The sequence below is a fragment of the Natator depressus genome, chromosome 1 (assembly GCF_965152275.1).
Source record: "Natator depressus isolate rNatDep1 chromosome 1, rNatDep2.hap1, whole genome shotgun sequence".
Lineage (NCBI taxonomy): Eukaryota > Metazoa > Chordata > Testudines > Cheloniidae > Natator > Natator depressus.
The window spans coordinates 218,719,940-218,747,633 of record NC_134234.1 but is presented as its reverse complement, the minus strand read 5'-3'; the positions used below and the strand labels follow the sequence as shown (position 1 = coordinate 218,747,633).

General features: G+C 40.8%; 1 protein-coding gene across 1 annotated transcript in view; it reads left to right on the top strand.

Moving 5' to 3' along the window:
• Nucleotides 1–27,694, top strand: part of ANO2 (anoctamin 2) — a 265,370-nt gene that overhangs the window by 62,362 nt on the left and 175,314 nt on the right. Inside the window, exons 4-8 of the mRNA XM_074935844.1 lie at nt 3,502–3,653; nt 5,591–5,645; nt 6,980–7,031; nt 15,175–15,230; nt 15,491–15,532. Of these exons, the coding sequence (XP_074791945.1) occupies nt 3,502–3,653; nt 5,591–5,645; nt 6,980–7,031; nt 15,175–15,230; nt 15,491–15,532 (357 nt within the window). The remainder of the gene's footprint in view (nt 1–3,501; nt 3,654–5,590; nt 5,646–6,979; nt 7,032–15,174; nt 15,231–15,490; nt 15,533–27,694) is intronic.

Below are 27,694 nucleotides of genomic sequence, written 5' to 3'. Positions count from 1 at the left end.
ACCCTCACAATGCTCTGCTGCTGTAGCTCCCACTGGGGCCGCTCACAAACAGCATTCAGGTCACACCCTGAGTGCCTATGTGTAGCTGCAGCCTGCCAGCCACACATCGGTGACACTCTGGCTTCCACCAACTTTGGTTACCACTTGCAGGGGAGCCCAACACTGTCCCAGTCCCAGATTTCCCCCCAAAATATATGTTCTGCACTGTCCAGCCCTCTCCTGGACAATCCAAATATATTAGGTCTGTTGCTCATCTAAGGGGACCAATGTACAACAGTCTGCTATGTTAAATGGAGTTACCCAAACAATTCACATCATTGGATTAGTTTTACTTAAAGAATAAAACAAGTTTATTTACTTACAAAGAGAGAGATTTTAAACGAGCATAAGTATAAAACATTAAAGTCAGAAATGATTACAAGAGCAATACAGATTAAATGCTTCCTAGTACTAAAATTTAACAAAGTAGACTTGGTTCCAGTAGAAACCCTTACCATATGTTTCCAGTAATATTGCTCACTAAATTTTCAGGCCAGGATCGGCTCCCAGAATCCAAAGGCTGTTTCTTTTGTCTTCTTGGGTGAAAGACAGAGGCTATGTCTACACTACAGCTCATGTTAGCATAACTTCTGTCGTTCAGGGGTGTGAATAAACCACCACCCCAAGCAACATAAGTTACACTGACATAAGCACCAGTGCAGACAGTGCTATGTTGTTGGTGGAGGAAGCTCTCCCTTCATAGCTACTGCCACTTGCTCGCAGGGGCTGGAGTAGTTAAGCCGAAGGGAGAGCGCTCGCTCTCTCTCTCTCCTGTTGGCTTAGAGTGACTACATTAGAGAGCTTTCAGTGGCACAGCTGCACTGCTGTAAACTCTAGAGCAGGGGTGGCCAACCTGTGGCTCCGGAGCCACACGCGGCTCTTCAGAAGATAATATGCGGCTCCTTGTATAGGCACTGACTCTGGGGCTGGAGCTACAGGCACCAACTTTCCAATGTGCCGGGGGGAGGGCTCACTGCTCAACCCCTGGCTCTGCCACAGGCCCTGCCCCCACTCCACCCCTTCCTGCCCCCTCCGCTGAGCCTGCCATGCCCTCGCTCCTCCCCCCCAGAGACTCCTGCATGCCAGGAAACAGCTGATCGGGAGTGGGAGGCGCTGCTCGGCAGGGCTGCCGGTGGGTGGGAGGCGCTGGGAGCTTGGGGCGGGGGAGCTGATGGGGGACTGCTGACATATTACTGTGGCTCTTTGGCAATGTACATTGGTAAATCCTGGCACCCTCTCGGGCTCAGGTTGGCCACCCGTGCTCTATAGTGTAGCTGTACCCAAAGAGGTGGATATACAGAGGTACCTTGGGATGTTTTTGTCCTTCCCTTTGACAGCACAGTGACCTTTTGAAATGCATTTTCCTGAGGGTTACTCCTACCTAAAGTTCACTCCCACTGTGTGGATAGAGACAGGTTTCAGAGTAACAGACGTGTTAGTCTGTATTCGCAAAAAGAAAAGGAGTACTTGTGGCACCTTAAATTGGTTAGTCTCTAAGGTGCCACAAGTACTCCTTTTCTTTTTGGATAGAGACAAGAAGTCTGGTGGTGAAAGAGGTTCCATGCTGTTGTTTTGCTAAGATGCAGATCTGTTTGTTCCTGCTCTGCTTCCTTGCCAAAGAATGGCTACTTGCTAGGTGATTGCCCATCAACTTTGATGACAGCTGAATAGAGGCATCAGCTTGTCCTTTGTCTTTGAGAAACAGGTTTACCCACTCCGCAGACTTGCCTGGTAAACACACTTCAGTCATGATTTCAACCTATGTTCATAATTTTACATATAATGTTGTGACATACATTTCACAATGATAATACTGACTGGAGAGTTATTAGTTTTCAAATGATACCTCACAAGGCATGTTTTGCACAAAGATTCCTACAGTGGTGTGTAGGGAGTGAATCAGGCATGTCATCAATCACAGTCACGAGTTGAATGAAATGGAATATGTAAGACAGAGACGATGAACTGCTGTATTCAGCTTGGTGTAAAAAGGCGTACCATTGGAAGAATCTGGAACATGTCTAGTAGTTATGTAAATGATGGGTAAAGTGGTCAGAAGAGAGGTCTATGTGAGTGTAAATGGTAAAGTAGCGCAACTTACACTGCCTGTTTTATCTTAGGTCTGGTCTACACTCGGGAGTTAGGTCGATGGGAGACAGCTTACGTCAACCTAATTAAGCAGCACAGAGTCAAGACTGATGTAGTTAGGTCGACGCAGTTTCAGTGTAGACACGACATTGCTTACGTCGACGGTTAGTGGCTTTTAGGAGCCATCCCACAACGCTGACAGTACAATTGATACAAGGGCTCCCGGTGAGGGTGTGCCCCACCGACGCAAAGAGGAAAGTAGAGACATGCACAAGCAATGCACTTGCTGCCGTGGCTGTATGCCAATGTATGTTTGGTCAACTTAATTTGGCCTTGCACTTTCTTGTTAGTTGCTTTTCCTGCTACCCCTTTTACCTTTCTGTCCACTAGTCATATAACTTGGACTTATTTTGCACACATGTTAATGCCAAATGGGTGCAAGTTGCACATTTTTCTGTGGTTACACTCATTTAGCCCCCTTTTCTGACTGGTTTACACTTGATGTGTAGAGCCCTGAATGGATACAAATTTAAATCTGCGGATGCAGATATCCACGGATATAAACTGGTGTCTGTGGAACTGCAGGGTTCTCCCAGGAACCACAGTGGTGAAAGGAGCAGAATGTGGGGCCGCTGCTCCCAGGAGCCAGTGCCCCATGCCGGCAGCTCCTCCAGCGTGGTTGTATCACCCATAGCCCCACCCCGAGCCCTGCCCCCGTCCCGTCAATGCAGCTGCCTGCGTCTCCTGTCTGGGGGCATGTGTGCTGCTTCCACACACTAGCGTGACCAGGGACAGTTGCTGGTGAGCCTGGTGCCTGCCCCAGTGAATGGGGCAGGGGACGGTACAGCCATGCTGGAGGAACGGGGTTCTGGCTCCTGGGAGCGGTGGCCTTGCATTCTGCTTCTTTTGCCACTGCGGTTCCCTGGAGAGCCCTGCGGTTCTGCGGATACTGATTTATATCTGCGGATATCCACATCCGCGGTATAAATTTGTGTCCATTTAGGGGTCTATTGATGTGTAATTTAGTCCACTGCTGAATTTGGCCTTGTAGGTTTATGCTATTCTTCCAGTGAGTGGCTGAATAGGAGGTTATTGTCTGACCATTGTCTCACCTCCTGAGGTGCTTGAGAACTACTGTGCATAATGACATTATTTGAAGCCTTGGAACTGGACCAGAAATATGGCTGATGTAACCTAAAGCACGAGGGACAGCGTCTGATCTCTCTTACAAAGGAGTATATCTTCAGGGACTCCATATACTTTAACTCCATTTTTAAACTATTTTAAATGGGACCAGAGTCCATCTCACGTATGTATTTTTTAATGCACATTTTGAAAGTCATTTGATAATGTACATGGTTTTTACTCCTTTAGATGTATGAAATTAAAGAAGAAGGAGGAATTCTCAAGAAGCTCTATGAAATATGGCAGAAAACTACAAAACCTCTGCAGCCCAAGGTGCCACAACAAAACAACACAAAGATGAAAAGTTTGTCTTACCCCTTTTCCAGAGAGAAAATATATTTGTGAGTATTTTAAAATGTAAAAGCCGTTTAAGCAGACTGTAAAATTCTGTTGGTATCCTTCTTCCATTGTAAGACCTAGTACTTAAGTAAGTATCTGATTGAAAATCCAAGCACCTTTTGACACATCAGGTATTTTGGTTCCCAATATGAACTTTGTGGCTTAGGTCCACCTCCACATCTGAGTTGAACTCTGCCCTCAGATATGCATATCTATTGAGGTAAATGAAAGTTGACTGCTTTTAAGCAGAATTTATCCCTATGGGTCAAATTCAAAAGTGTGTCTAAGTAAGTCTAGTAAGAGTCTAAGTTTGGTAACCTATGCCATCTGCTTCCCCTCACTTACAGTACCTTTAGTCTCACTATCGACTTCCTTCAGCTGACATACCTGGAGCCTGATTTTCCAATTAAATTAGTGCAAATCAGGAATAAGTCCAGTAAAGTTAATGGAGTTATACTGGTGTAAATGAATGGCGAAGCAGAGCCCCTGCAATTCTCACTCACCCTTACTTATCATTGTGTAACTTACACACTTTGTCACATCACCTCTGAATTTGGCCTTATAAGTCAGTGTAATGGAAAGTGAGTTGATGTAACTTACATGCCAAGAGATCAGAAGAGAGGCATAGCAAGAAAAGCAACTAACAAGAGGATGCAAGATAGGCCAACTCCCTCTTTAACTGGCATCTTCGTTCAGTTCCTTGATGTGTAAGTTACACAAATGTACGCTATGTTGCACATGCACATTAGTAAGGTATAAGGTACTCTCAATTTATGTGAATCTAACTTATACTGCTTGTTGGTTTTTGTGGGTTTGGACAGGATATAAGTTAATGCAGAATTTCTCTCACTGGATGTAACTGCTTCCATTGGATAAGACACTTATGACTGGGAGGGCAACAGAAGGGGTTGTATTCAATGAAGTAGGTGTGTTTTTAACTTGAATTGAAAGTACCAAATAAATTATGAGTAGGAAAAGTAACCATGCAGTCTAGCTTGTAAAAAGATATAACTTATAAAGAAGCATGTTTTTTTCTTTCTGGTTAGATTAGATTTATGAAAATAATTAGAATTTGGCCAATACTATGCAAATAAGGAATTCTTGCTACCTGCCCTTCCACCCACATTACGTTTGGGCCTAATATGATGTTTAACAGTTCTTATTACCTCATTAAGAACTGGTTCCCTGCAGTTATGTCTGACATATAAAGTCATATAAATATAATGACCTACCACATCATTTGTTGCCCTTTCTGACAATTTTCATTAAAACTGAATACATGTTAAGTCAGCTAGAGGGAGTAAACTGGCAAAGTTAATTTCATTGATGAGGATTCCTGGGTTTGTTTAGCAGTTATTTATGGAATAATATAATAATTACATAACTGTTACGGATTGATTGTATGGAAGCAAATGTAGTATTGACTTCTTAGTCATCCTGAAAAAGAGTAATGAACATCTGCATTAAGGCTAGTTGAAATCTGATCACATTAATTGAGTCAAGGAATGTTAGAACACTGTGGTTATTTTATAAGGAAAAAATGTAGAATGTCAGTCTATGTAAACAATAAGAACTTTCTCTACCAAAAGATATTTTACATTTGGATAATGTTTCTGCATTAACTCCTCCTCCTCCTCCTCCTTTCAACCTGTGTAAGCCACAGTATTCTTAATACACTGAAATCTTTGTAGAGTTCAATAGAGTCAGGCAACCTTCTGTCTTAAAAGACCACCTTAGAGTATCCACAAATACACAGAGTTCTGCTTCACCTCCCTCTCCTCTAAGCAGCTGGTTTTTCTCAAGCCTTTGCTTGAATGGTCACTTAATACAGGTTTGGTTGTAATTGTTTCAGATGGAGTCTTAATCAAATTGTTGTATAATCCTATTCATTAGTAGCATTCATGAAAACGTAACTAATCTTGTCTCTCAACATTTTAAGGTACAACATTAAAGACAAAGACACATTTTTCGACAATGCTACCCGCAGTCGAATAGTAAGTAAACACAAGTGGCCTCAGTATTGATAGAATCTTCTGTGCTCAATGGTACCTGTTTCAACAATGAATGCACTTGGTTCCTCTTGCTGACTTCATCACTATTTGCTTATTGTTTCATAGCAACAGAAAAGTGCAATCAGGTGTGACAGATCCATACAGTTGGTAAACAAACCATCTGTCTCAGAATTGCTTGGAAAAGAGTGCAGTCTTCATATGTATAATGTTTTAATTTTGTCATGCTTCCTAATGTATTTATTTAGATATTGTGGTAAATATGAAAAGAAGAGCCAGATTCTGCTCTCACTTAAACTGGTGTAAATCTGGAATAATTCCACTTAATTCCTTGCAGGATTTGGCTACAGGTTTTAGAGCCAGAGCCTAAGAAGGTATACATCACCATAGCACCATTAATTTCAATGTCATTACACTAATTTACAGCAGCTGAGGATTTGACCTATCTATAGTATTTCTAGGCTCTCTGGATTCATAACGTAAGCAAAATTATTACAGTGTACAGCCAATCATTCCTAGTCTATACCAAGATAAAAGTAATGGAAAAGTGAACAAAAATAGATACAACTCCTGCTTATCTTAGTTTTGTTCCTAGTTCTGCCACTCCTCTGGTAGGTGACCTGTGGCAAGTCACTCCCCGTCTCTGTGACACAGTTTCATGGTCTGTAAAAGTGGGAATAATGATAATGAGCTCCTTTGTATAGCACTTTAAGACCTACTAATGAAAAGTGCTATATGAGTAAAGGCAAGTAGGATTTAGCCAAATATCAGTTCTTTTTCAGGAATCCTTGTGACAATATTTAAAAGCATAGAAAAGACTGGAGGCCAGATTCTCAGCTGATGTAAATGTCATAGATTCAATGAAGGAAGTGGAACTTAACTGGTGTAAATTAGCACAGGTCTGTTGAAGTCAGTGGAGCTACTCTACTTTATAACATGTGAGAATTTGGACTGATATTTTGAACTTTTTCTTCAAGAGAAGAGAGATAATCTATGAGTTGTGCCTTCTGGAGAGGTAATCGTTAGTAAATATATTACTAAACGAGTGGATTCAAATATTATTCATAGATGTAACTTTCTTAGGTTTTTTTATAGCACTTTAGTAAAACTTTCTATTTACTTAAAAATTTAAATGCAATGGTCCTAAACAATATATTTATACATGAGTCAACCACAGGACTGATTTAAATATTGCTACAAATTAACTACAGAAGAACATCTTATTTTTATGTGTAGGTCTGTGGCTTGTGCTGGCACTGTAATTAACGTAATCCTAAGAGATAAAATGTTTGTTGCATCACTGTTTTTTCTTTCTGTAGGTACGTGAAATTTTAAAGCGTACATCTTGTACAAAGACCGAAAACAGTATGGGTAAGAGAAAATTAACAATATTATATCTATGTTGTTTTGAAGGAGATTGTTTTCAATAATTCTATTTTAATACAATTTAAAATAATCAAAATATTTGTCTAACAGAATATAAGAATGTACTAATGCATTTTCACATGAACTAGACTTTGAAGCAGAATACATATTCCTAACAATAAAATTAGCCCCAGGGATACAGTACTGTCCCTTTTTCTGATGAACCACATAGTGTTAGAAAGTAAATTGTCATCTTTTGAACAATTACTTCTAAAGACTCTCTAGCGGATTAGAAAGAGACAAGCCTTTAAATCAACAGTGTTCATTTGTGTTGTGAACATAAATCTATTCACCCCTTAGTGCCACCTGGCAAGAGGGTACAGGCATATTTAGCAGTTCTTGATCCGATCTTGGGAATTGTCCTGACAAAACTTAGAGACACGTCTCACTGTAAAAGTGTCAAAATATAGACTAGGAGCTGCCAAAATTCCATATTTACGACACTGGGTAGGAGGTAGCCAATTTTCTCCTGATCCCTTGAAAGTGGAAGCTATTATTAACTGTCTTGTACCCTACACTAAAACCCAAGTCCAGGCTTACATAGGTTTGGTTGACTGTTACCACTGATTTGTACATGGTTTCAGTGCTATTGTGTCTGCTATCACAAACTTTTGCAAAAAGACAAAGCCATATAAAATAGTGGGGACAAAATTTGTCAGAAAGGTTTTGATGAGGTAAAGGAAATGCTGTCAGGTAAGCCTGTTCTGGCCAGTTCACATGCTGACAAAATGTTTGAACTGTGTCCTGATGTATCAGACACCGTTTTAGGTGCAGTTCTGATGAAAACTGGTTTGGTACAGTTTCAAACAGCATCCCATTGCTTTGTCGAATAAAAAACTGACACCCACTGAATGGAATTATTCTGTCATAGAAAAAGAGTGTTATGCTTTGTGTGTGCAGTCAAGCAGTTGAGGCTCTACTATTTAACAGAAAATTAAGACCATTCTGAGAAACCGTTCTCCATAGGCATGGCTTCACCGAAACAAATATACCAAGTCCAAATTGCTGCGCTGGAGCATTCTCTTCAAGAATGTGACATGGAAAGTGTATGTATTAGAGGAAGAGAAAATACAGTGGCAGACACAAAGTCCAGGCAAGAAGATCATGACCTGATGCCTATGGATCAGCCAGTGGCTAATCCTACTGCATCATTATAAGAGGAGAGGTATAACCCAAGAATCCCTCAGTGCCAACTGGCAAGAGGGGTACAAAAATATCCTGATCCTGGTATGTACATTTTGGTTCACCAAAGAATATCATGTGAGATCTTAAATGAAAGCCAGGCTCATGTTTGTCATTGATAGCATTGTGAAATTATTGTATAGATACTATGTAAGGAGTATGCTGAAAATATGTTCCTAAAGTCTGTATCAAGGCAGGGTTGACAAACAGGTTTTCTGCCAGATAGAAGATGGTTATTCAGCTATCACATGTAAATTAAGCATTGTAAGCCAACACAATGGAAACCCATTTACATAGAAAGTTGCGAAGGGGGATGCAAAATGTACAGGGAAGAAGCAGGACTTAGGAAAAACAAGCATTGGAGGGTGTGTGGGGAGGAAAGGTGAGTGTTACTGTCCCTAAGAACAGATAATGAACTTGGGGGATATAAGCAGAAGGCAAGGAGACACCCCTTTATCCTGCACTTAGGAAGTAAATGGACAGCACATTTACATTCATGAAAATAGGATCTCAACCAGGCTTGGTTGAAATGCTGCAAAGGACATTTGGGATGAGATACATTTCTTTAGACAGAAGGTTAGACTGCTAAGTTTAGTCTCTAGAAATCATGTTATGATTTTGTTTTATATGTAACCCTTTTATTTCCATTATCTTCTCTCACTTTCCCTTGCATCTTGAATTCTTGATAATAAATGGTTTTCACTATAAATGTAACTCAGTGCTGTGGTATTATACAAGGAGCTGATCCTAAGTTGAATCATTCAAGCTGGTGTGTATACTGTTCCTTTGGGGAAAGTAGACCTGGTATTTCTCTGAGTGTTCTGTAGATAAGAGGCTGGAACTACAGGGAATACTTCAAAGGGGAAAGGGGTGCACCTATTGTTAACCTGCAAGGCAAAGTAAGGGCTGGCATAGCCCAGACGAGTTTGTTTGGGTGGCTCATAGGTATTGGTGTTAGGGAGCTGACATCCAGTTAAGCACCAGCAAGTCTCCCTCTCGCTGGAGGCAGGTGACCCTCAGTCCTGCGTACCCTGAGAATTGTCACATCTGTCCATAGGGAAAATGAGTGTAGTGCATCATAAATGTGGCCAAATTATACCTCATGCAACTTCTTTGGCCTCCATGGAGTTGCACGGTGTGTGGGCAGCGCAAAGCTTTGTCCATGGAGTGGGTTACTTTAAGCTGAAGTTAGTTACTAAAATAAATATTTCACACAATAAAGATAATAGGGTCTGACTTTCCTCTCATTCTGGTTTTACACCAAGGTGACTCTATTAACTTTAATGGCTACCCCAATTTTAGTGAAGCTACTCCTAAACCAACAAAAGGCACTGGTGCAGAATAAGAGTTTCCAGATGTAGAGTTAGTGTGGAATAGCTATTGTGCTTTAAATTCACACCCTAGTTTAGACAAACCCTGAAATATCTATCTATTTTATGGACTGGGTAGCACATTTGGTTACAAAAGTGTAATTTATCTCTCGAGTCCTTGGTCCAAATTTTACTTTGGGTCACAAGTGATAATGGCTCTGGCTCATTTAGCCACCTCACAAAATCCGTTACACAGTTCATCAGAACTCATAGTCTATGCTCAAGAGAGATCAGACTGCAATGGCAGAAGGGATGCCAGTTGGGATTAGAGCTGAATGAATGATTAATTTTTCAAATTGGCTACTGAACGGAAAAAAATTGGGTTGACCCTAAATGCTTTCCTCGACAACACAAGTTTATATAAAGTCTGTTTTTTCTTTAATAGAAATAATATGCACACAACTTGCCACCTCAAATGGAGTTTCCCAGACACTTCAGTTTAAACACACTGGATTAGACAAAACAATTAAACATGTTTATTAACTGCAAAGAGAGAGGTTTTAAGTGAGTGAAAGTAATGAGGTATAAAAGTGAGAAATGATGACAAGAAAATAAAGTTAAACTGCTACTGGTGCCTAACTTAACAAACTATATCAGATTCAAGCAAAGTTTCTCACTATATGCTTTCAGCAGTCTTATGGACTAAACCCTCTATATCAGGGCCCTTTCTCCCAAAATTAAATGAAGGCTCCCTTTGTCACTTCCGGTGTTGTGAATGTGATGGTCAGGGAGAGAGTGTCTTGGAGTGTTTGCTCCTCCTTTTTACAGTTTCAGTTCCCCTTTTGAAAAATATTTTCAGCTGGATACAAGAGACAAAAAAGTCTATGTGGAAGGATGTTCCCTCCTGCTTTTTTCTCACCTGTTTGAACTTCCTTTGTCTCCTCTTCCCATTTGATGACTGTTTAATGCTGAAATACAATTAAGCTGAACACACATTCCTTTGTTTGAGACAGACCTGTTTGCCAAACTCAGTCTGGAACAGGTACTAATAACTCCATACAGTGGAATCTTATAACTTCACATACAAGGTTGCCACATATATTTTATCAGGACAATATTGACCAGCAAACTGAGTTTTCAAATGATACCTCCCAAGGCATACTTTGTACAAAGATTATTACAATAGTATGTAGGGTGTAGACACAGGTATATTGTGTCACAAGGGCTTTTTGTGGTGGTTTAAGACAGATGAAGACTGCATGGAGTGCTTATTCACTGCTCCTTATTTCATGTTGTATTTGAATGGTATGTGGTCCTCGTGGACAGTTTTGACCTTTGCTTTTGTGTTCCATATCAACGATTACTGATAATACTAGTTTATTAGACTTCAGCTTCCATGCATTTGAACATTGCTTTGTAGCTATGAACTTCTCCTAAGGGGCTATCTCCCCTGATTGTTGTATGGAAATTAGGAAATTCAGTAGTTGCCATTTCTACATTAATTAAATAATTCCTGGATTTAATGATGGTCTCAAGAGCACCATAGACCAGTGGCTCACTGGGTTCCTTAAGCATCCTAATTTTGTTAATCTTTTATGGTTCCATCACTTCCTTGTCTTTGAGATATGGCAATGGCAACAGGGACCCTAATAGCTGCAGTTGTTTTCCATGATTGTATGTGTATTATACATATTGGACAACAGCATAATAACTTATAACTGGCCCAGTTTTATTGTTCAATTCTACAGTTGTACAAGATCACATCTGCTGCTTTTTAGGCTGGTGCATGCTGTTGTGCAATAAAAAGTTTAAGGAAATGTTTTCTTCTAACTTAATTTTGAACATGTTATAAGCCATGCAAAGCACCAACTATTCTCCACAGTGGACTTGGTATATTCCAAGTTGGAGATTTAAAAATCATCCCATTTCCCAGTAATATCAATTGAAATAGGGATCAGATTTTGTTTTCTGTGTACAAGGTGGGAAATGTATTGGTAACGCTTGATTAATTTAAAAAATGGAGAACAGGATTTTGCTGAAACTTTCCAGAATAATTCTCATTTGGCCATGAGAGATTTGACAGCCCCAAAGAATAACTTTTGTAGGTAATTTTTCAGTACAGTGGAAAAATAAGGATCTGAAATAGACTAGCAGTCTTAACCTTAACTGTTGTATCATATAATTATGTCTCTGGTTGGGTTGTCCACAGGGACCAAATACTAGGACCTTTGCTCAAATTAAAGGATGAGGTCCATTAGGTGAACTCGTATACTTCTATGTGTGGTCTAGTCACTAGATGGGGCAAAGAGCCATGTTAGCATGGGTTACAATTGAGCTCTCCATTTTTTCCCATCTAACTTCCCACCTGACATCTGTGTGCTCACTGGGAGTAAACAGATTCTGTACTGGTGCAACTCTTTTGTGCACAGCCATGGATCTGGAGAACACAGACCAAACTACTTCCTCCTGTGGGCAGACAGATAACTTTGCATTGTGATGAAAAAGGAAGTTGTGGAAGTTCCAGCATTTGGTACATTTAAAACTAGATTTGACTAAAGGTTAGTAAGATTGTTCCGTAGCGTACATTTACTACAACAGGGAGACAAACTAGGGCCCTGTCTACAGTACAGAGTTTTTTCAACAAAATTTGCCTCTCGTTGACAAAACAGTGGACATGTACACACTGCGAAGCGACTTTTGGCACCAAAAATGCCCTGTTTTGGTGACAAAATAAAACCACCTCGATGAGAGACATAAGGCATTTTGTGCAAAATTTTTGTTGACAAAGTGCCAGTGTAGACACCGTGCTTGATTTTATTGCTTTAATTGGCCTCCAGGATGTATCCCACTATGTCCATCCTGACTGCTGTGGTCAGCAGTTTGAACTCCACTCCCCTGCAGCCAGGCAAACAACCATCTGCCCCTCCCCCTTAGAAGCCCTGGGAATTTTTGAAATTCCATTTCCTGTTTGCTCGGCGTGGAGAGGTCTCAGAGCATCTTTCAAGGTGACCATGGTGGGTTATCGCAGCCAACGCTCTCCTGCTTGGACCACTGTGGAGCTGCTGGATCTGGTCAGGATATGGGGAGAGGAGGCTGTGCAGTCCCAGCTGCACTCGAGCCATCGGAATTTTGATATCTACTGGCAGATTTCTCGAGGCTTGTGTGAAAAGGGCTATGATCGGGACATGCTGCAGTGCAGAGTGAAGATAAAGGAGCTGAGGCAGGCGTACCATAAGGCGAGGGAGGCAAACTGTCACTCCAGTGCTGCAGACCTGCCGATTTTGTAAGGAGCTTGATGCTATCCTTGGTGGCAACCCCACCTCCACCACCAAGAGCACCGTGGCCTGGAGGTGGGCCTGGAGGTGGCGGAAAGGAGACCTAACCCGGGGGATGAAGTCATTGATGAAGAGGTGGAGTTAAACAACAGTGTGGCTCTCCCAGCGGGGTCGCCCGGTGGGGCAGGCACCCAGGAACTGTTCTCTGCTCCGGAGTGGGAGGTGGGTTCAGGGTATAGAAATGTACAAGGCTGGCTGCGTTTCTGTGTGCTGGACATATCCCCGTGTAGCTAATCAGTACGGTGGAACAGGCTGTTGATGCATGCTGAGATCTCACGGGAATCCTCCAGAGAGATCTCTAGGAAAGTTTCCTGGAGGTACTCAGCAATCGTCTGCTGAAGGTTCCTTGGCAGAGCTGCTTTGTTCCTTCCCCCATTGTAGGAAACTTCTCCATGCCATTCAGCAATCACTTGTGCAGGGACCAAAGCAGCACACAGGTGAGCAGCATAGGGACCAGGGCGGAAGCCACAAGCATGTAGTAGATGTGCCCTCGCTTCCCTGCTTACCCTCAGCAGTGAGATATCTCCTACAATGACCCCCGCCTGTGGAAAAGTGTGGGAGAATTTTAGAATTTTTTCTCTAGTCGGCTGCACCACAACCCTCTTTTCCCCATGTAGCGCCCCTCCCCTCCTCAGCCAACACTCACCATGCTTTGGGTGTTTGTCAAGATGTGTGCTTGCCAAAGGCCAGTGAGAGAGTAAGTGATCGTTATGTTACCAGAGGTGTATTTTACTTAAATGTTTCAATGTTGCGCGTGAATCATGCTTCTGTGCATTGTTCCTTGTTCTTTGGCAGATGTGGCCTTGAGGAACACTCCCCCGCCACACACACTTGCATTAACACAGCCCCAGCAGTCAACTTCCCAACTCCAAATTGATTTGCAACCGACCAGTAGCAGTCTGGAGTTGCCAGCTTCCACACAGTGATTGCCACACACTTCTCTACCGATAGGGCAGCTCTCATTCTGGGGTCGTTGCGCCGCAGTGCTGGGGCAAGCTCCCCAAACCGTTCCGGGAAGGTGGCTTTCCGCAGTCGAAAGTTCTGTAGCCACTGCTCGTCATCCCACACCTGCATGACGATATGATCCCACCATTCAGTGCTTGTTTCTCGAGCCCAAAAGCGATAGTCCACCATCTGCAGCTGTTCTGTGAATGTCAAAAGCAATCTGAAGTTGCTCCTATCCATATCACACAGCATGTCAGGCAACTGGGAGTCTTCTTCAGTTAGGAACTTTGATTAACTGCACTACCATCTGCAATGTCTTCATGACAGTTACCAGAGCATAGGAGAGTAGAGCGGGATCCATCCCTTCTCACAAAGATACCGGGGTGCACAGCAAACAAAGGCCATTGGAAAATGCCGCAAAAGAAAACCGGAAGCCCATGGAATGTGGTGACAGAAAGCAATGGATTGTGGGACATTGAGCCCGGTCCCAAGATGCGTCGCGATCCGCTCCACCTTCCCACAACATCTAGCAGCAGAAGGTGTCAAGCTGGACTGTGGGATAGGTACCCACAGTGCACTGCTCACACTGTCGATGCTAGTGCCCCAAGTGTGGACGCACTCTGCTGACAGAGGGAGTGAGCGTGAACATGCAATACCGATTTTTATTATAGTGCTTTTTGAGTGTTGACGTAACTTTTGTTGAAAAAACTTTGTAGTGTAGACAAGGCATAGGTGTCCTAACTGGCCTCCTTCGTCACTGGATTCTATGGAAGGAAGTTTGTTAATCATCTGTGTTTTAATCTACCTTCCTTTGATTGTTGGATCATTGCAGGGGGATGAGATCTCCAAACTGATTTTGGGGATGGAGCTGAATTTTTGGTCCTTTCATGGCACCATTTTTTTCCCCAGCTATAGATTGGTTTAGTGTTTGCCATTGGCCTCTACTTCCTTATTTTAAAAGAGACCGAGGTTACTGGCAAGGAGGCAAGCAAGCAAGAAAAAAAAAAGCTCTCCTTGGACATAGTAACAACCAGCTTACTGGGAAACAGCATAGCCTGGGGATGAGGCTATTTTAAAGTTATCCCCCCGTTGAGCAGAAAGATAATATTTTCCCTGCTAAATTAAGATTGACTTCCAGGGCACCAGTCTAATTTCTGAATTGGGCTCATATTCAGTTTTAGATTATTCATTTGATGATTTTCATTAATATATCTCAGTCCCTGCCATAGTTGAATAAAGTGAATACTTTGTAATAATCTATTCCTATCTCTGATCATTATAAATAACTATTGAAAATTTTTGTTTGTTTCTCTTTAGATATTACTACATTAATAGCAAACAATGTCTATGACGCAGCATATCCTCTTCATGATGTACGTATACATAATTTAAAATTTAGTTCTCTAACATCAGTGTTAAAAGCTTCAGAGCCACTAATTATGTCTGTGAGAATACAAAATATCTACCAGCATATTTGTTGAATCATCATAGTAATAGAAAGTCTTAAATGAAATCTATTCAGGCTGCAATTGAACAGTAAAAACAAAATCAGAGTGCAAAACAGCTGAGCAAAAGCATGACACTATAATACTTTTTCTTTTATTACACTTACCATTTTGATTTGTTTTTGTAGGGTGAATATGAAGGCCAAAATGATGACAGGAATGAAAGAAAGGTAAAATGCTCTACATTATAAATACATTTTTGTGCTGGATTTGCGTACTTTGAACTAGAGCTGGATGAATACTCCAAGAAAGCAGTTGCAAATGTTCCTTTGAATAAAAACTTCTACAAATTCATTTCATTGGTATTTGTGAGCCTTTTAAATCATTTCCCCTGAACTTTCATGTGATTGGTGGTTTATTCGCAAGAATGTTCACATAAAGTTTTTGGCAATATTTGGGTGAATTTAGTTTGATGCAGCCATCTTGAAATTCCTTGAATTTCCCTCTTCTTGTTTAGAAAAGGTCTAGTCAGCCAACCAGGATGCAAAAACATTGCCATGTGACATAGATAATGAATCTCACACCACAAACAGATGATGATTATATAGATGAATACGTGAACCTATAGTGTTTAACTTTTGTATAAATTTAGAATAACAAGTACATTTGTAAAAAATTTAATTGGTTTGCAGATAATTTGAACAGAAAAAAGGCTCCACCTGTCAAATTACTTATTCCAATTATTTCAGCCACTCTACACGTGATGAATTGATAACTATAAGAAACTGAACCTACTCATACTATTGTTTTAAATGTAGGTGCTAGCTGTTAGAAATGAGCTAAAACATTTAAATACGAGAATCAGTTAGGTTCCAGTTTTTGCTTAGTGTGTGCTCATTTCCCTCCATCCCTCTTGAATGCTTGTATTGAAGCATCTTTACTAATAAGAAAAAGTAATAGGAAATGGGGAGAGGGACAGGGAGAGACAGACAAGGTACCTTTAATAATAGAAAGCCTAAAATGTGATTTCATTCCTAATACGCATATTCTTGGTTACTAATACACAATTTCATAAATATTTTTCATCCTGTGGTTTTTCATACTGCCGTATGATTTCTGTTGCATGAAGGAAGCATTAAAAATACCATTCATTTTCCAAAAACCTTAACAATGTTCCCATAGCTTTCAGAAGTTTACTTACCAAGTAATCTACTTCTTGTGGTTATGAATGCATTTGAAACTAAGCTTGAGTACAAATTTTCAGTCTGTTATCCCTGGGCTGTCAAGGCTGTGGCACTGAAGAGTTGAAAAACTTGATTTTCCTGGGCAGCTGTTTGTAATGTGAACCACTAGATGTCTCTGACTACCAAAAGGAGGCTGCCAGACAACTCTCCAATACCAAATTCTACAGACCACTTTCCTCAGATCCCACTGAGGAATACACTAAGAAACTGCACTATCTACTCAGGACACTCCCTACACTAACACAGGAACAAATCAACATACCCTTAGAGCCCCGACTGGGGCTATTCTGTCTACTACCCAAGATCCACAAACCCGGAAATCCTGGACACCTCATCATCTCAGGCATTGGCACTCTCACTGAAGGACTGTCCGGATATGTGGACTCTCTACTCAGACCCTACGCCACCAGCACTCCCAGCTATTTCCGTGACACCACTGATTTCCTGAGAAAACTACAGTGCATTGGTGATCTTCCAGAAAACACCATCCTAGCCACCATGGATGTAGAGGCTCTCTACACAAACATCCCACACACAGATGGAATACAAGCTGTCAGGAACAGTATCCCTGATGATGCCACAGCACAACTGGTTGCTGAGCTCTGTGACTTTATCCTCATGCACAGTTATTTCAAATTTGGTGACAATATACACCTCCAGACCAGTGGCATCGCTATGGGCACCTGCATGGCCCCACAATATGCCAACATTTTTATGGCTGATCTGGAACAACGCTTCCTCAGCAATTGTCCACTCATGCCCCTTCTCTACCTACACTGCACTAACGACATCATTATCTGGACCCATGGGAAGGAAACCCTGGAAGAATTCCACCACAATTTCAACAGCTTCCACCCCACCATCAACCTCAGCCTGGACCAATCTACATGGGAGGTCCACTTCCTAGACACCACGGTGCAAATAAGTGACGGTCACGTTAACACCACCCTATACCAAAAACCCACTGACCGCTATGCCTACCTTCATGCCTCCAGCTTCCATCCTGGACACACCACACGATCCATTGTCTGCAGCCAAGCGCTGAGGTACAACCACATTTGCTCCAACCCTTCAGACAGAGACCAACACCTACAAGATCTTCACCAAGCATTCTCAAAACTATGATACCCGCACGAGGAAATAAGGAAACAGAACAACAGAACCAGACTTGTACCCAGAATCCTCCTGCTGCGAGAGAAGCCCAAGAAAGAGACCAACAGAACTCCACGGGCCATCACATACAGTCTTCAGCTAAAACCTCTCCAACGCATCATCGGTGATCTACAACCCATCCTGGACAATGATCCCTCACTTTCACAGGCCGTGGGTGGCAGGCCAGTCCTCGCCCACATACAACCCACCAACCTGAAGCATATTCTCACCAGCAACGACACACCGCACCATAGTAACTGTAACTGAGGAACCAATCCATGCAACAAACCTCGATGCCAACTCTGCCAACATATCTATACCAGCGACACCATCACAAGACCTAACCAGATCAGCCACACCATCACCAGTTCATTCACCTGCACATCCACCAATGTAATATATGCCATCATGTGCCAGCAATGCCCTATTGCTATGTACAGTGGCCAAACTGGACAGTCCCTACGTAAAAGAATAAATGGACACAAATCAGATATTTGGAATGGCAATATACAAAAACCTGTAGGAGAACACTTCAACCTCCCTGGACACACAACAGCAGATTTAAAGGTAGCCATTCTGCAGTAAAAAAACTTCAGGACCAGACTTCAAAGAGAAACTGCTGAGCTTCAGTTCATTTGCAAATTTGACACCATCAGCTCAGGATTAAACAAAGACTGTGAATGGCTAGCCAACTACAAAAGCAGTTTCTCCTCCCTTGGTGTTCACGCTTCAACAGCTAGAAGAGGGCCTCATCCTCTCTGATTGAAGTAACCTCGTTATCCCTCACCTGATTCTTGCTTGCATATTTATATCTGCCTCTGGAAATTTCCACTACATGCATCTGACGAAGTGGGTATTCACCCACAAAAGCTTATGCTCCAATATGTCTATTAGTCTATAAGGTGCCACAGGACTCTTTGCTGCTTTTACAGATCCAGACTAACACGGCTACCCCTCTGATAGATGTCTCTGTGTGCTGTGTACAGTTTCATTCAGCGTATGGTCCTTGGTAAACAAAGGAGAGAAAGTTGGGAGTCAAACCAATGTAGAAGCCTGTTTGTTTGTCTCTCTTATTTACAATCTATAATTTATAATCTTTTATAACCACTTCTTGTTCAAGAACCAGTGATTCTCTATATCATCACATTGTCTATGCTGCACTTACGGTAGCCCCCTCTGGCTAAATGAATGGAGTATCATTGCTATCCGCTCCAAAGGCAGTTGCAGAGTTTACCCACTTAAGAACTAGACAAAGCTTCCAGCTACAAGAAGAATGCTAAAATAGCAGTTAGGCTACGAGGACAAATTGGATAATGTGGTGAAGGGGAAAAGAGGGTCTAAAAGTATAAACGTCTGGAAAAATAGTCCTCCTTTAAGTTACATTTTGTGCTGCTTGCTTTTTACCCTGCCTATTAGGCCCTGTTATGAAGTGTTAAGTATTAAAAACATAAAAGGTTCTTTCCAGAAATACTGCATTGATTATTCACATATGTCTCTGCTGTGTAGCCATATAATCTGCTGTAGTATTTCTACGTATAACATCATCTGTTTTCTATCTGAATCTAATAGTCTCAGTGTTTAATTTCCTGAAAAGCACTGATCAGATTTAAAAGGAAGGGGAACATTTTTGAGCTATTTTCTGTCCCTTATTTTGTCCCCTTTAAGTTATATGCTGCTTCTATTTGATTGCCTGTAGAATAACCCCCCAAAATGGTGAACTGAGCTTGTCTGAGGTATTTTTCCTTATACGGCAAGTCATAGTAATTAAGATTTATGTAGCAGCTCATAAAGTAAAAGGTTAATCCTAATTAACCCTCTTCGGGATCTCGATGGGGAAAATGCCCTGTGAAACAATGCTTTTGTGACTGCCTGTTGAGAACCAGAAAACTGCATTTGGTGCAGCACACACTCTGCCGAAGACTACTCGTAAGAGCAAAGGAATTTCCCGGTTTCAGTGAGGTGCCTGCTTAAGGGGAAATATGTGTAAAGAAACTACTGCAAAGCAGCACTGTAGTAGCTTGCCTTAAGGGGTAGGATCAGTGGTCTGATCTTTTTTAAAGCTCCTACCCGTTGGTATCAGTAGCCTCTTCATTGCCAGCACTATTATTTTATGCTGAGAAATGTCACCTCTCATTTACAAGGAGTTGCAAAGTCTGTCTGGGATATATAGTTCATCCAACATAACATCCATAGGATATTAGAGATGCGTTGAAAGGTATTATGATTTCCCTGTGTAAAATACCACTGTTAACTGGAACTGTGGAAATACAGGTAAAACATGATGTCACAAAGCTCTATGGGGACTCCCATAATTTTTGTACAGTCACACATAAGTACTTCAGATTAAACTGAGTTTTGTAACATTTCAATCTTAACAATTTTACCTGCATTGGTGGGGCAGTCCTGCAATTTCATAGCTTTTAAGACCTTTATGATAATCTAATCTGAGTTCTTGGCATAGTTTGTGGTTGAATTAGATCATACTTTTTTTCGAAAGACATCCATTATTTGTTTATATTTTAAAATCAGTTCTCTGTGGCACTGTTTAAATACTATTCGCGTTTGATTTAGGGTTCTTCCGACTATTTCAGTGAATGTGCTTATAGGCTGGATAGTTTACAAAATCAATGAACTTTAAACGAATATTGTGGAATGTTCACCAGGAATGGATCTTGAATTGGTAATGTGAGTTTTCCAGTTGAAAACATGAATATGGGATCAGTCGTATAAGATGCTGATCACCTTCAGCTCCCAGTGAAGCCAATAAGAGCTGACAGTACAGCTGCGAAAATAACTGGTTTATCCAATTCTTTGGTAATTTTGAAAAGTGGGAAAAATTGTTTCTGGGTTGGAGGGAAAACAGATTTTTTTGGAAATATTTGGACATTTGTAAAGTAAAAAATGTTTTGTGTTGAATAAAATAGCTTGGTTTCATTTGAAGCATTTTAAAAAAAAATTTTTAAATAAAAGGAATTTCAAACCCAAAAGTTGTTTTGGACAGAAAAACAAAATGTTTTGATTTTTTTGGAGTTTTTTCTGTATGAACAATTTGGCAAAACTGACATAAATTTGCAAAAAGTTTTGGTGTTACCAAATCTGCATTTTTTCCCCAAAATAAAGTTTTAGTTGAAGAATTTCACCCATCTCTCATTGAGATTACTCCTTACCCTTTGGAAGTGCTAAGCGCTATGCAGGATTGTGCTCTATAAGAGTAATAGTCACCTACTGCTAGATCCCACACATTGAAATCCATTCCTAATGTCCTACAAATCTGAGAACAGAAACATATTGAGCCAGATCCTCAGCTGGTGTACATTGGGGTAACTCCATTTACTTCAAGAGGAGCATGCCATTACAGCTGCTGGCGGTCTGTACTCACCCGTGCAGGTATTTTCAGGATATGGTTCTTAATTAATCAGTTCCCCTATTATTTGTTTGAGTCTCATAAAGTAACTGGAAAATATGATGATTAGAAAAAAAGCAGGCAGTTAAAGTATCTGAACCTACTTTGAACTCATTTCTTTAAACTGATCAGATTTCAAATTGATGGTGTCCCTTTTAATTCAGCAAATGTAAAGAATTGCATGCTTTTGGTTTATTTTTAAAAAAATGTACTTGTTTTGTGCTCCTAACAGCACAAAATGATGGAAGTTACAAACTTAAAACCTGGTATGTTGCTAGTTCTCAAAGAGACTAGTTGACAGATCAAACTATTGGTAAGTAATTACAAAGTTATAAAGGTTTAAAGTTATTGGGCTAGATAGAGTTCCAGTTCTTGTAAATTGACATAACTCCATTGTTCAATAATTTACCATTAAATGTATTATTAATACACTTGCTATAGATGTGCATGCTGCTTTACAGACAGGCCAACATTTTTCAGCGCAAAGGAATTAACAATGTCATCCTGGAACTAGAGCATCAAAGGTATATGCCTATAACTGTGAGAAGCCTCACTGAAGTCACTGCAGAGGCGCAGGCTTCCAAGCTAGTAGAAGTAGAGCTGGTCAGAACATGAGGTTTTGTCCCCATGTGGAATTTTGACTTTTTTGATGAAAAATCAAACTCCCAAACTTATCCAGGCAAAAACTGAAAATATTAAGTGGAAATGCCTCTCTGGTACTTCGTGGGAGTTATAGTTCAGTTGCCTCGTGCCCCCGTTTTCCTCTGTGGGTCAGGTCCTCTGGTCGGACTGCATCTCCAGTGCTGCATCACCCTGTTCACGTCTTGCTGAACTGCTTTAGTGCATCATGGAAATACCACAGCCACTGTACTTCCTGGGAAATATCCTGTTGGATAGCCCAGCCTATAGAAGAGAAAGGGAACATGAGGCATCTGAACTACTACACCACTCAGAAGGCACCACGGCAGTCCTGAGAAATGAAATTTTTCAGATTTTGGCTGAAAACTAAAACCTTTTTTTAAAAAAGTTGAAATTTTTCATGGAAAGCAGACATGTTGCAAAATATTTCCTTTAGTTGAAAACCTAATTTTCTGTCAAGAAACAAACAGTTTTGATGGAAAACTTTCAACAAGTCCTAAGTGGAAGCAGCTGTAGGATCAGGATCTATATTAGAGAGCTTTGGGGAAATTAGGGTTATAACAGCAAAAGATTCTGAGCTGTGCTTATTGTTAGATATAGAGCCCTGCCTCATTCACTGAGGGAATTCACTACATTTGTCATTACATGACTAGCTGAGTCATGCACACGTATGTAGCACAGCCTAATTTCAAAGGACATAGGAATTGCCATACTAGTGGCCCACCTAGTCCAGAATCCTGCTCCCTGAGAGTGGCCCGGACCAGATATTTTAGACGCAGTTGGAAGAACCTGTTTTTGTGGACAATTATGGAACAATATTTTGGGGGAATATTTCTTCCTTAATCCATCAGGGAGTCTTTGGCCTGTGCTCATATCGTTAATTTTTAAAAAAAGAAATCCTCTGTAACTGTGGGCATTCCCTTTACTCATATAACTGTCTAATCTTTTTTTGAATCCTACTTAACTCGTAGCCTCAATGATTTGTTGCTGCAGTGACTTCCACTTTTTATGCAGTGTGTAAAAAAATATATTTTTTCTTATTAGTTGTAAATTGCTTTAAAGCTTCCTGGACTGTCCTTTTGTTTACATATCATGAGAGAGGGTAAACAGGATTTATCTTCTCCATAAAATAATTTTGCATAACTGTGTTGCCATATATTTCTGGACTCCTTCTATTTCTGCTATTAAAAAAAAATGACCACAATTAAACACAATCTTTCAGGTGATATATTGGATAAAAATAATACTGAAAAGACTATGCTACCAATATATCACCTGAAAGACTGTTAACTTTTTACTAAGTTGATCATTGACCATTTAGTCTTGCCCCATGTCCTCTGCCCTATAGCTGGTTTCTAGTCTACGACAGAACTTTGTTTTCCACACCATAACTTCTTAGGGTATGTCTGCATGATGGTTGCTACAGCAACATAGCTATGGTGCTATGTCACAGTAGCTTCATAGCATAGATACTTCCTACACTGATGGAGGGGTTTGTTTGTCGATGTAAGTAATCCACTTCTCTGAGAGGTGATAGGTTGATGGAAGAATTCTTCTGTTGACGTCGCTGCATGTGCCCCAGGGTTAGTTTGACCTAACTACAGTGTTTAGGGCTCAACATTTTTCACTGAGTGATGTAGCTAGGTCAACCTCAGTTTGAGGTGACGCCCAGGCCTTAGTGTCCTTAATAGCTTCTTGTGAGGAACTTTGACAAAGGATTTTTGAAAGGTCATCTGGATATTATCCACAAAGCATATACACCTCTCTCCCTGAATTTCTCTTCCCTTGTGGTCTGATTTTTACCCCTTAGGAGCCTCTGGTGAAGCCTGAATTCTTCCCCTCTCTCTCACAGAGAGAGGAGTTGCTACATGTGATCTTTTGAGTGGCAGCCTCAGAGGTAGAGGAGAAGGGGAGGCAGTTGCTCTCTCAGCTGTATGTTCCACCTTCCTGCTCGCTCCTTTTCCTGTCTCACCAGTCCACTCCTTAGCACGTAATTCACTCCACTTTATCCATTTAGAATTTACTTTGGCAATCACTTCACCTCTGACCTAGAAACGTTGGGCCATACTTACCTCTGGTGTAATCCCACTGACATCAGTTGAATTACATCAGGGAAGAATTTGCCCCATGATACGTAAGCAGCATTTTCTCGGGTCTTTTTCACAGCTTTCCATGAGTCATCAGCAGGATTTCAGATTTTTTTTTTAAACTCTTTCATTTATCATTATTGTTGAGTACATTAATTTTGTGTGGGTGTGTGTGGATGTGGATGTGTGCATGCACACCACAGCCTGGCATTGAATAGCTGGTTCAACTCTGCTACCTATGGCCTACAAATATGCTCATCAAGTGGAATTTAAATGCAGAATGCTCTCTTTTTAGCATAAAGCTGGAAGTATATTTTAAACTCCTTTTTTGTGGAAATAATATAATAATGTGCAGTTAGATATATCATCTACAGCTGCATCTTCATGTTTCTATCCTCTGCAAAAGAAATTTCTGGCATAACATCCAGCTGCTGTCTATTTCCTTAAATATATGCTTTACTGAAAACCATGAATCTCATGGCCAAGGAACTCTGAAAATCCAGACCTCTTGTTATCATTTCATTTTACCCCTCCTTCAGTAAATGATAGGCTCCTGTTATTGCTGAAATAGTGAACCTGCTGTTCTTGAGCCAATGAAAGCAACTTGTGTCTAGAATCCATGGCATGCTATGACACTCCAGACCAGTATGGAGCTGTGTCACCACCTGCCCTGCAACTTGGGGTATCTTACAATGCTTTGCTGCTGTGGCTCCCAACTTGGGCTCCTCACAAATAGCATTCAGGTTGCACCTTGTGTGTCTGTGCATGCCCACAGCCCTGATCCAGCAACTCGGACCCCAGAAGTCTGTTAGCAAACACCAGCCACATTCTGGTGTCCAGCAGCCTTGGTTAACACATGCCAGGTGACCCCAACACATTCCCAGTCCTGGATTTTCCCCCAGAAAAGCATGTTCTGCACTGTCTAGCTCTCCCCTGAACAGTCCAGATATACTATGTCTGTTGCCTCTCTAAGGGGATCAAGATACAACAGCTTTCCACCTTAGATGGAGTTACCCAAACCATTCACAGCACTGGTTTAGTTTTGGTTAAAGAATAAAATACGTTTATTTAACTAAAAGGAGGTAGGTTTTAAGTGAGTACAAATAATGAGGCATTAAAGTCAAAAATAGTTACAAGAAAAATAAAGATAAAACGCTTCCTAGTACTAAATTTAGTAGACTTAACTTGGTTCAAGGTGAAATTCTTACCACAGGTTTTCAGTGTATTGCTGACCATGCTCTTGGGCCAGGATCTGCTCCCAAGATCCAACGGCTGTTTCTTTTATTGTCTTAGGTAAAAAGAGAGAGATGGATGGTGAGAGAGATCTTAGGGTGTGTTTGCCCCTCACTTCTATAGTTAAGTCATCCTTAAAAAAGCATTTTCCTGAGTATGACACCTAGTTAAAGTTCGTTCTAGCTGAGAGCAGGACACATAGAGTCTAGTAGGGAAGAGGTGTTATGCTGTTCTTTTCTAAGATGCAGATCTGTTTGTTCCTGTTCCCCTTCCTTGCCAAAGAATGGCCACTTGATAGGTGATGGCCCATCAGCTTTGATGACACCTCTATAGAAACATCAACTTTCCTTTGTCTTGGAGAAACAGGTTTACGCACTTCCCAGACTTGTCTGGAAAACACACTTCGGTCATGTTTTAAGCCTATGTCCATAACTTTACATATCATGTTGCTACATACATTTCACCATGATATTATTGACCAGCAAGTTATTGGTTTTCAAATGATACCGTACAAGGAATATTTTATTGAGAGATTATTACAATGGTTTGTAAAGTGTGAGTACAGGGATTAATTACATTACACATGCCTCCAAGGAGGACCTCTACAAAACTGATATTCATGCCTCCTGTGACTACAGTATTTTATAGGAATAGTACCAAATGCTGTATTTATTTTGACGTTTTAAAATACCATTCAGGGCTTTGCAAGCTCTGGTAATCTTCCCTCTGCTTGCTTCAAAGGAGGGATTTGAATCCACATCTCCTACCTCCCTAGTGAGTGCCTTGATAAGCAGGCTACAGAGTCATTCTTACTCTCTCTTTGGCTCAGTGAGTAAGTATTTATACAAAGTTTGATTAGGGCACGTGTCTGGTAAGGGGTGAGATCTGAGTTCAAGTCTATGCTCTCCTGAATGTTTAAGTAATTTAGACCAAGTGGAGCAATGTTTTACAGGGCAGACTGAGAGCATCCTGCCCCCAGAATAGCCTATAGCTTGGTGATTAGGATGCTCACTGGGGATGGGGGAGATCTGATTCAAACCTGGGTCTCCCATATCCCAGGCAAATACCCTAATCACTGGGCTAAAGGCTATAAAGGGAGGAACAGACACACACAGTTTGGTGGCCTGGAAGAAGTTTTTCCCAGATGAAATTAATTGGGTCAAATTTGCAAATAGTTTTGGGTTGACCAAAACTGCATTTTTTGGCAAATTAACTATTCATCCAAAATTTTTGCCCAGCTCCACTGGTGTAGTAAATGCAGTATGACATAATGCAGTGGACAAAAGTGTGGGGAGGGGGAGAGGTAATATTATGTATAACTATTACTCTTCCTCTTCCCTGTACTTTGGCTTAAATCTCTCTTAGGCACAGGCCAGCAGGGTGTTAAACAGATTTAAATTTTAGCGCAAAAATCCAGAATGCAACCGTTAATAAGAGTTCTCAGCTTCAAAAAGCGAAGCAATTTCTTAATAAACAAAACAAATATTTAATACACATAAACATTACAAATAATATTTAGCATGCTTCTGAATAAATGTTTAAACTAAAGCCAGTAAGCCTATTGTTGTTCTTCTTTATCCAGACTTCCCCACTTTGCTGCTGTTACATGTATTACATAGGTTAATATATTTAGGCTAGGAAAGATTAGATTTTTGTAACTAAATGTCAGTAAATGTCAATTTCACATGTAAACCAATGAAAAAATATTTCCTTTGATAATAAACAAAATTGACAGATAGGCACAGTAAGAAAAATGCTGCTTGAGAACCTACTGGCGTTTGATTTAAGGATATTTATTTTGTATATTTTAACCTGTGATATTGACAGTTTCTGTTTTAATAGTTATAAAGCTTTAACTTTTTGAATCTCAATGTCTATTGTTATTACAGCCTGGCACCCCTCATAATTTATCCCAACAGTGAAAAATAGATAAAAATAAAAAAATGTTTAAAATTAAACATCGATATTATCTGTTGAAATTATAAAATAAATGTAGAGATCAAACTCTGCTAAGCCTACACATATTTCAGTGAAAGATTTCAACAAGACATACATACAGATACATTCAACATACAGATACATTCCTCTCTGATCTTCTTGTGAAGACAATTTCTCAGATTCTAGAGTGTGGCCTCAAAAGGTTCACTTGGATTCTCCAGCGTCTGAGGAGAATGTCGCCTCTCAGTTTCCCTCCAACCCTTTCAGAATCTTTTCAGCAAAATGAGAACGATCATCCCAGACAAAAGCAATTATAATGTCCAAGCCAATAGGTGACTGTCTCCTCAGCTTCCAAAAAGCGCAGGCATCCGCACTCCCCAGACACAAATTGGTACAGGTATTAGGACACATCCTTCACAGCACACACCTCTCTTGGTCATGCATCAATCACTTGGGGAGGTCAGAGGGCTGTCTCCAAGTACCTCATTTCTAACTTTTCACTCCCTGAGTTCTGATGAGCTCTCAGCTTTCAGATCGTGAGGGTTTGGAACCTGTAAAACTGCTTATCTTCAATGGACACATTCTGTGCAGCTTCAGAGACGGTTACTGAGCATATCCAATAACTACCACATCCCTCTTCTAGATGCATCTGTGCTCTTCTAAGTTGGGCTGCCATGCACAAGGTTCAGTTCAAAT